The sequence below is a fragment of the Arachis stenosperma genome, chromosome 5, assembly GCF_014773155.1.
Source record: "Arachis stenosperma cultivar V10309 chromosome 5, arast.V10309.gnm1.PFL2, whole genome shotgun sequence".
Lineage (NCBI taxonomy): Eukaryota > Viridiplantae > Streptophyta > Magnoliopsida > Fabales > Fabaceae > Arachis > Arachis stenosperma.
In genome coordinates, this window is record NC_080381.1 from 56,812,013 (window position 1) to 56,822,771 (window position 10,759).

The following is a 10,759-nucleotide window of genomic DNA, read 5'->3' on the forward strand; positions in this document are numbered from 1 at the left end:
AGGGCCTAATTGAAAAGAAAAAAAAATATAGGGACTTAATTGAAAATTTAGTAAAACTATAAATATTCAATGAAAAATATTCCTATGATCCCTATTCAATGATTCTAAGACATGAAAAATATTCCTTTTATTTTGTCACTATCATTCTTTTGCTTATTTATATACAAATTGTACCAAAAATACATTCTCTTTTGTTTTTTTAACTTTCAAAATACCTTATCTTAAGAACCTAAAAAAAAGAATGAATAAAATAAAATAGAAATAATAGTAATAAATATATATATAAAATTTAGTTTTCATCCTTCAAGTATTCATTATGATAATGTAACATTTTACATTTGTGTGGATTCATAGAATATAATTTGTGTCTTTATTATATAATGGTACACAATAAAAAACTACAAGCCAATGTAATTTGTGTCTTTACATCACCATCTTTAGGTCCAGGAACAATATAAGCACCCACAGATTCTGATCTCTCTTGATTCACATTTTGATTCGCATCCAGATCCCTAGGCTTGTTAGTTTGGCCAATATTAGTGAGTTCATCACTTGGGGCTTCAATTCCTTTGGAAGTTTGGGGAGGATCCTCCTCAAAAGCATTTTCTTTGACAGACTCACCATTTGTAGATACAGTGGCAATTTCAGAAATAGTTTCAACTGCTAAAACTTTCACATCATCTGTGGCATGTTTACCAACATCATCAGTTGGCTTTATGATAATGAAGTGCCGGACAAAGGAGACGTTGAATCCACAGGTTGCTCCTTGTTTGGTTGGTCTGCAAATATGGGGGTACTCCGATCATTTTCAGCTACAAGTTCAACATTGTCCCTCTGAGTTGTTGCATCCACTTCTGCAGCTAGAGTTTCACTTTTCTTATGAGCATGAAGAAATCAAGAAGAGAAGCTCAACTTGAAAATTAACTACAAGATCATTATCCATGTATAGTAATGCACAAGCAATACCTTGACTTTTTTGGTCATGTTGCCCTTAGATCCTTGCCCATTGGAAGCTATTTCAAAAAACGTTAAGATACAATAAAACAACTGCTAGCACTTCTAATAACAGAATATGCAAAACTTAATATTGAAAAGGCACGCTTTTTTACTCATTTATTCTAGTTTAAAATTAAACTAGATAATGACAAGACTATATAACTATGGCATGGTTTGATTCACCTAGCCAATTCCACATAGCTAAACAAAGATTATTATTAGTAGTAGTAACAGTCGTTGTTTTCATAGATCAACCTAGATACAAATTAGATGTAAAACCTTTAAATCTAGAAGGAAGAAAGTAAAAGATTTGTTAGTGGTATAGTTTAAAAAGAAAGTTCTGTGAAAACCATTTTCCTGAAGGGATGGCCATTTCTGCAAAACACACATAAGTTTTATGTCTTACAACTTAAGTTGAGGTATCAAACCATCTTCTCTTGACCTAGCAAAAGTTTACACCAAAGCAACACCAAAGCATTCTAAAACAAAGGCAGAGAACAGATTTTTGAACTTAACAAGAAACATTTAAATCTTAATTGAAAACAGTGTATTCATGCCACATTTAGGATCAGAGTAATTATAGTTCTTCAGATTATGTCAGAGGCAGGGCAAAGCTTAAAATCAATACCTTTCTAAGTTTATCAATCTCCCAAACAGAAACATAAGACTAGAGATAGGACTTCAAATCAATGGCTAGCCACAATTTTGTTCACAACTACAACAACTAGGTTTGACCCAATCACTTTAAGCAAGAAACGAACAATACTATCTAAGCAAGAATTATCCTAAAAAGTGTTACTTCAAAACAATATCTATATGAACATCAAACACTAAAATTAGAGCAAACCAATTTTAATCATCTTCGAAAATATTGACATATGCATAAACACAGTTCATCAACATCGAAAAAATGAAAAAAAAAATAATTTTAATGTCACCTGTTTTGACAAATCGAGTGCAGGCAGATCGAGGCGCAGCGTGGTGAGGCGCGGCACGGTGAGGGAGGGACAAGCCACTGCAGCCGAAATGCAATAACCAAGGCCAACCCTCCCAAGTCCCTGCATCCAACCTAGTCCTGGGATCTGTCTGAAACGGAAGCCACGGGAGCAGGCGCGAGGCAGCGAAACCAGGCGCGAGGGACGGAGGGGTGGTGCGGTGAGAGAGGGACGGAGGCACGGCGCGACGAGGCGAGGGAAGCATGGAAGAACAGAGGCACGTAGGCGAGGGACAGAGGGACAGAGGCGTAGCGAAATACAAGGGATGAGCAGAATATAAGGGATGAGACACGACAGGGACGCTGAGAGGAGGAGGCGCGGCGAGAGGGCACCGCGGCAGATTCTGAGAGAGCTTGAGGTTAGGGCTAAGGATATGTGACTCTTTTGGGGGGGGTTGGGTGATTGGGTCAAGTGAGAAGGGTGTTTTTGGAATTTTTGAAATATAAGAGTGTTATGCTATCTTAAAAAAAAGAATATTCGTTTTTTTAAAAGGATATTCTGTTATTTTAGACGTTTTTGTCACAGTAAGGGTTTAATTGAAAAAAAAAATAATGTATAGGGATCCAATTGAAAAGAAAAAAAGTATAGGGACCTAATTGAAAAATTCGCGAAACTATAGGGACCAACAGAGTAATTAAACCAATAAAAAATCATTTACAAAACCATAACCAACACTCTTTCAAATTCTTGGAAAAATTTCAACGGCACCTCCCCTAAAAATTGGAGTTTACCACCTGTCACGGGTTCCCTCAAACCATCTCAGTACAACATCAGCATTTCAATTTAATGATTTTCAAATTCGTCTTTCAAAACTAATCATTATAAATCTCAATCTAAATCCAAGATCATCATGACCAAATATCATAGTACTCATCTCTCAAACACGACGACTTGCACTCACTCATCATCTAAATCCAATTACGCATCAATGATCATTTCCTCATCCATTTCAGAACCATCAAAGTTCATAGCCACAATTTATCCGAATTATCTAGAATCATTATCTGCATAAGTTCACTAACCTTTTAAGTACTCAAAGCATAAAGCATTCCTAATCATACCATACTTTTCCTTATTATTTCCATACTATGCTAACGCTTCAGCAAGCTTCCGCTGTGCCACTCTGATTTCCCGTCTAGTACTAGTCCTATCACTTATTTCCTCAAGTACTAAACCACAACTTAAGCATGACTGACATTCACTAGATTTCATCTTTAATAGCCAAAACCAAATACCAACTTAATTGTACTTTTAACACGATGTTCCGATCTTTCACTTACCTATTCCCAAACTGTCGGATCTAGCAGTATCCCCCGTTGTCATAGTGAACACACAACCTTGTTGTTAGCCCTTAGCAGTATTCCGGTTGACCTTCTCAGGACAATTCCAGGACATGTGTCCAACTCATCCACAACTATAGCAAAGTCCCAATCCAGCTCAACACGGAGGTCCCAGACGGTAGCTTCCACATCACCTACCAATCATTTCATCCAGAGGTTACTTTCCATACCTCCTTCCTCGGTGATTGTTGTTGTTATTCCTTTGAGGATGGTCTCAAAAAAATCTCTCATATAGGGATTTGGTCTCGTCTTCACTTGCCCCTCAAATGATGAGTAACTAAAGGTTGAATCAACTCTATTCCCTTTTCTTACAGTTCATTGTCACTGGGTTTCGAACAATAACTTCGTACAGTTCTCAACACTTTCGATCCCTTAGATATAATCTAACTCGCTTCTGGTGTGCCACTCTTATTCTTAACCTTCAAGAGCCTAGCTACTCCTCTAAATTAACTAAATATCGCTCCATCCCAGCGGCTAATGGTCCTCGACTAATTGTCGACTTGGACTCTATGATTATCAACACTTGTCATGCATCATGAACGAATATTACATATTAATGTTATGCAGGGAAGTTATAAATTCAACTGCTAGTTTACAATTACCTCAGGTATGAGAATCGAATTCAGTTGCATCCCGGCCTTCTCTGTAGGAACAATTCCAAGACATATGCCCTGATCTCCCATACTTATAGCATACGCCTAGTCCGGACCTGCACGGTCTGTTTGGATGATACTTCTTGCATCTCGAGCACCTCAAATCTTCCAGTTGAGTACTAGTCTGCCCTTCTAAATTCGGCCCCTGATGGTTGTCATTTCTTCAGTCGTTGTTCCGGCGTTGAGAATGTGGAATAGCAAAATAACCCCTCTTGAAACTTTGGCTCCTAGGTGCAATCTTCGTCTTCTTTCCCTCTTTCCTTGTGAAAGATTCCCGTCGGTCACTCTTTGCCACCACAGTCCTTCTCGAGCTTTCTCCCGTTGCTTGACCTGTGCTAACTAACTCCAGATAACTCACTATTTCCACGGGTACCACTGCACTCGGGACATCCTTTTTGCCTTCATTGCCATCACCATTGTCGTTGCCAACTTTAACTTGTTGTTCCATCCTATCCCTCGCTCAGTTAGTCACAGTAGCCACAATGCCAATAGCAACAACAGCACTCGCCATCGCGGTCACGAAATCGGTCAAGGTATCTACCGGTATGGTTATAATGTTAAATCTCCGTCCTCGACCCCGATTACTCCCATGACCGCGTCCACGAGGAACCATTTGCTTCCTGTTCACACCAAACAAATGATATCGAGGTGATCAGGCTCAATATCTCAAGTCAAGTGCTTCAATTTACTAAAGGTACACTCATGGACTTCGTGCTAGACGTATCAGTTAGATACCCTATCTAGCACAGGCACAGACTCGGAGTATGCATCAAAGCATAAGTAGTTCCATCCCTCAGACTCACGAGGACGAACTGCTCTGATACCATAATGTAACTGACGAACGGATTCTTGCTAGTAAAGAATTTTACAAATAAAGTCTCGTTGATAGTATAGCTTCTAAACCAGCAAAGAATCCTTTCGTACAAAAACTTGTTTGTCACTAAAGCAAACCTAATAAAAATTAATAACCCTAAGTATTTAAACCTCGGGTCGTCTCTCAAGGAATTGTAGGGAGGTGTGTTATTATTGGTTATGAGAAAAGTATATTTTTGGATTATTGAAAGGTTTGAACAAGGAATGTAAATGACAAGGAAGTAAACTAATTATCATGAAAACCCTTGTAAGGTATAAGAACTGGACGTCCTATCCTAGTTATCCTTATAAATTGTGATAAGAATTGGCTTTTGCTCCCACTTGGTCAACCTCTAACTATGAAGGTATGTTAAGTGGATAAATTAATTTGATTCCTCAGGTCCTAGTCAATTCCTAAGAAAAGACTAGAGTTAGGGAAATTAGAATCAATCAGCAAAGAATTCCAATTTTCAATCAACAAGGAGTTTGATAACTCAAGTGTCTCCAATTACTCAACACAAGCTAAGAATGTAAAAAGCTAAATTAAAATCATAAATATGATATACCTCAAACTGCATTAAATAAAGAAATCAAATCTAATATGGAGTTCATAAACAAATAAAAGAGAAACTAAATTAAAAGAACATTGAACCTGGAATTAAGAAGAAATTGAAAGAAGAAATCCTAAATCCTAAAACCTAAGAGAGAGGAGAGAACCTCTCTCTAGAGAACAACATCTAAAACCTCAAATTCTGAAAAGTGAGAAGTTGTTTGATGAACGGATTGATTACCCCACTCTGTAGCTTCTAATCTGTATTTTCTAAGCCGAAAACCGGGTCAAAAACCGCCCAAAAATTGCCCCCACCAATTTCTGCAGTGACAGTACGTCTTGCATGTCGCGCGTACGTGCCAGATGCGCGTGTGCGCCGATGGACTTTTGGCCAATGTGCACGTGCACGCCGATGGACTTTTGACCAATGTGCGCGTGCGCGTGCGCGTGCGTGTCCTTAAACGCCAGGTCAACTATGGCAAATTATATCTCGTTGCGAAGCCCCAGACATTAGCTTTTCAACGCAATTAAAACCGCCTCATTTGGACATTTATAGCTCAAGTTATGATCGATTGAGTTCGAAGAGGTCGGAGTTGAAAACTTTGCAATTCCTTCAGCTTCTTGTATTCCTTTCACTTTTGCATGCTTCCTTTCCATCCTCTATGCCATTCCTGCCCTGTAATCTCTAAAAATACTTAACACACATATCAAGGCATCGAATGGTAATGAGAAAATATTAAAATGAGCTAAATTAAGACCAAAGAAATATGTTTTCAATCGTAGCATAAAATCAGGAAGGAAAATGTAAAACACGCGAATTTAATGAATAAGTGGGATATTAGTGGATAAAATCCACTCAATTAAGCACAAGATGTGCCACAAAATAGTGGTGCATCAGTAACACCCTACTATTCAAATTCTTATGCTCGAGTCATAAGTCAATAATAATAAGGTGGTACGACTCTCAAGGTAGATTTTTAATACATAAATATAAGTATAATTGAAAGGAGTATTAATCGAGAAGCCTGAAAAGAGTAAAAATAAAATCGTGAAGTCGTATCGCTCACATATCGACAACTAAAAGATAAAGCATAAAATCGAAAGCGATATAAGGATAAAGGCATAAAGGAGATTAAAAGGAAGACAGTGCATAGATATATAACATAAGTAAATAGCCACTAGTCACGATCCGCGAAGTTTAAGCCGGCCAGGGTACAATATGAGAGTAGTTGACAACAGTATCTCCTAATCTCTCTCAAAAGAAACATAAGAGCCTCTGTAGGCAAATTCAAAAGAATTCAATACATAATATAAGCTTTTCAAAATAAAGGTGGAGAGATTCTAAGCAAAATATAAAGTAGAGAATATAAAGATCTTCGTCGTCTCTCAGATGAACCACAGCTCACTTCTGAGCACCTACCTGTATCTAAAAAACAAGAGATATATACGGAATGAGAATCCCCGACCCATGGGTTCCCAGTACGATAAAAGTGCCAAATAAATATAATGCACTGCAATAAAAACTCACTACGCATCCTCAACTTCCTTTCACCAAATATTCACCCTATGTTCTCGCTAATCTTTAAATAGGCAACTGTCATAAGGGAATTCTAAATCAAATTCATATTTTTCATGCTTCCCAACTTTCTCACTCTCTCACATATTAGAATCAGAACCACAAACAAAACCACCACCAGGATTTATGTCTCAGCAATTCCATGTCAATACCTCATATCCTCACCTGGAGCAAGTGAAATCACTTCACTGCGTCTATCCAGGGAGCTCAAATTATCTCATTCTCTTCCTGGAGCAAGTGAAATCACTTCACTTTGTCTACCCAGGGAGCTCAATTACCTCATTCAATAATCATCATCATTATTCAATAACATCATCAACTCATCTCATCAAGAATAGCCCTCAGCGTCCACCGACACCAGCATGAGGGACTTCTCAGTTGTACAAACACAATCAATACAGGCAAATAATACACAATTAAAGTACAAGTAGAACAAGTAGCACATAATCAGGTAACATAGCATATATGATATAGCAATCCAAAATAAATAGGCAAACCCAAACAATTCAAACATATGCAAATGATGAATGTCTGCCCTATCTTGGTCAAAACTCCATGGACCGAGTTACGGACTGCCAAAGTTGGTCAAAAAATCAGTTTTTACCCAAAACTAAAAATCACTAATTTTTCCAATGTTCACAAGCCAAATTCATTTTCACTCATCCAAATGACCACAACCCAACCACATTCACATAATTACACTCAACTACAACCAAACCTACCTCATCTATATAATTTCACCCAAAACTACCAAATTCCACACCTCAATTTCTCAAACCTTATTATTCAATAATCAAACCATTTATTCACACATTCAATATCTAAAATCCATCTAATCTTTTATATCATCACACAATACACACATCAACTTACCTTTCTTACCTCTTTCCAGTCTCCGGCCCAAAATTCACGGCCTTCGGCCCAAATTCACAATTTAGATGCCTATTCCACAAACCAATACTCATTATCCAATTCATCAAATTCTCAACACATCAAACATACAAATTCACACAATTCTCAACTCAATCATTAATTCACATTACATAACAAATATACATATTAGTACCAACAATTTACACAATCCAAACTTAATCCTAGGGGCATCTAGCCTAGGAATTCTCATCACACCACACGGTACTTAAATAAAACTTAAACCGTACCTCTTGTAGCCAAAATAATTGAGCTTCTTCTTGGAAGTCTCCATCAACCCTTAGCTACAAGCCTCACAAAAGTTCCACAAGCAACACTAACCTCTAAATTGTGCACCAAAATCACCAAATACACTAATATAACCAATTTCACATACATACATTAACCTAGGGTTCATGAAAATGATAAATTACAAGGGTTGGAGGGTTTCTTACCTAATATAATTAATTTTCTCAGCTGTAGTACGAGACAGATCTCAGCTGGTACTGCCGATCAAAATTTCAGTGCGCATTTTTACGCAGAAAACTATGTTTTTCGACTCAGAAAAATTCACCGAGTCCAAATATCATATTTAAATTATCAAATTCTGATTGCTAAATTTTCTAATCATATTCGCTCCTATTTTATTTATTATTTAATTAATTACGGTATGACAGGATTTTATATTGTACGTTAATTTAGTATAATTAGAAATTAAATAATTTTAGGTTAAGTACGGTATAATTTAGGATATGTTTTGAGTTGATGGTGTTTTAGTTTATTATTAATTTTCTGAGTTTATTGTTGTCTCAATTAATTATTTTCTGAGTTAATTAGTATTGATTGTTGTTAATTTTCGAAGATAATCTTAGTTTGTTAATTTTCTGAGTTAATTATTGATTTATTATTTATTGTTGTAAATTTTCTGAGTTTATTTTTATTTGAGTTAATTATTTTCTGAGTTAATTAGTGTTAATTGTTGATTATCTATGTTAATCTTAACTTTTTAATTTTTTTAGTTCATTATTGACATATTATTTATTATTGTTACTTTTTCTAAGTTTGTTAATAAGTTATTAATTGCCTTGATCACCACTATTTCATGGCACATCTTGTGCTTAATTGAGTGGATTTTATCCACTAATCTCATACTTATGCATTGAATTCGCATGTTTTACATTTTTCTTCCTGATTTTGTGCTATGATTGAAAACATGTTTCTTTGGTCTTAATTTAGCTAATTTTAATCCTCTCTCATTATCATTCGATGCCTTGATATGTGTGTTAAGTGTTTTCAGAGATTACAGGACAGGAATGGCGTAGAGGATGGAAAGGAAGCATGCAAAAGTGGAAGGAATACAAGAAGCTGAAGGAACTGCAAAGCTGTCAGCCCCGACCTCTTCGCATTCAATCGATCATAACTTGAGCTACAGAGGTCCAAATGAGGCGGTTCTAGTTGCGTTAAAAAGCTAACATCTGGGGCTTCGCAGCGATATATAATTTGTTGTAGTTGACATGGCGTTTAAGGACGCGTATGCACAAAGCACGGGCACGCGCACATTGACCAAAAGTCCATCAGCGCGCACGCGCGACATGCGTGACGTACTGTCACTGCAGAGATCGGTGGGGGCGATTTTTGTTCTGTTTTTGACCTAATTTTCGGCCTAGAAAATATAGATTAGAGGCTACAGAGTGGGGGAATCAATCCATTCATCAGACAACTTCTCACTTTTCAGAATTTGAGGTTTAAGATGTAGTTCTCTAGAGAGAGAGGCTCTCTCCTCTCTCTTAGGTTTTAGGATTTAGGATTTCTTCTTTCAATTTCTTCTCAATTTCAGGTTCAATGTTCTTTTAATTTAGTTTCTCTTTTATTTGTTTATGAACTCCATATTAGATTTGATTTCTTTATTTAATGCAATTTGAGGTATTTCATATTTATGATTTTAATTTAGCTTTTTACATTCTTAGCTTATGTTGAGTAATTGGAGACACTTGAGTTATCAAACTCCTTGTTGATTAAAAATTGGAATTCTTTACTGATTGATTTGAATTCTCCTAACTCTAGTCTTTTCTTAGGAATTGACTAGGACCTGAGGAATCAAATTGATTTATCCACTTAACATACCTTCATAGTTAGAGGTTGACCAAGTGGGAGAAAAAGCCAATTCTCATCACAATTGATAAGGATAACTAGGATAAGACGTCTAGTTCTTATACCTTGCAAGGGTTTTCATGATAATTAGTTTACTTCCTTGTCATTTACATTCCTTGTTCAAACCTTTCAAAAATCCAAAAGGATACTTTTCTCATAACCAATAATAACACACCTCCCTGCAATTCCTTGAGAGACGACCCGAGATTTAAATACTTCGGTTATTAATTTTTATTGGATTTGCTTTAGTGACAAACAAGTTTTTGTACAAAAGGATTCTTTGCTGGTTTAGAAGCTATACTTTCAACGAGACTTTATTTGTAAAATTCTTTACTAGCAAGAATCTATTCGTTAAAATGGCGACGTTACCGAGGAATTGTAAACGTGTGCCTTATTGTTGGTTATTGTAAATATTTGCTTTTTGCTTGTTTATTTGTTTTTGTTTTTAATTTTTTTTAACTACTATGAATTCTCACCCCTCTGGCTTTAAGTTTGGTTCCAATATTGTTGTAAGGAGTGGAAGCTATAATGAGAACAGTCATCAAGGTTGGAAGAATCAAAGATGGGAGGAGCCACAAGGATTTGATCAACCCTCTTGGCAACAACCCCCCTCCAATGCGCTATAACCAACAACCATTCTATGATGCATACCAAGACAATAGTTATGGTGGACCTCTTCATGACCACCAACCTCCACCAAATTACTATGGTCAAGAGCCATTTCGAGGTGCGTACCA

The 10,759-nt window shown here is 36.6% G+C and overlaps 1 protein-coding gene across 1 annotated transcript; it reads right to left on the minus strand.

Moving 5' to 3' along the window:
• Positions 1–661: 661 nt before the first annotated feature.
• On the minus strand, positions 662–2,344 carry LOC130982525 (uncharacterized). Its single transcript, XM_057906562.1, has 3 exons — positions 1,935–2,344; positions 967–1,013; positions 662–860 (listed from the first exon to the last, which is right to left on the minus strand). The coding sequence occupies exons 1-3, from the start codon at positions 2,194–2,196 to the stop codon at positions 813–815; spliced, it is 357 nt and encodes a 118-aa protein (XP_057762545.1). The 5' UTR covers positions 2,197–2,344; the 3' UTR covers positions 662–812.
• Between the last annotated feature and the right edge of the window lie 8,415 nt (positions 2,345–10,759).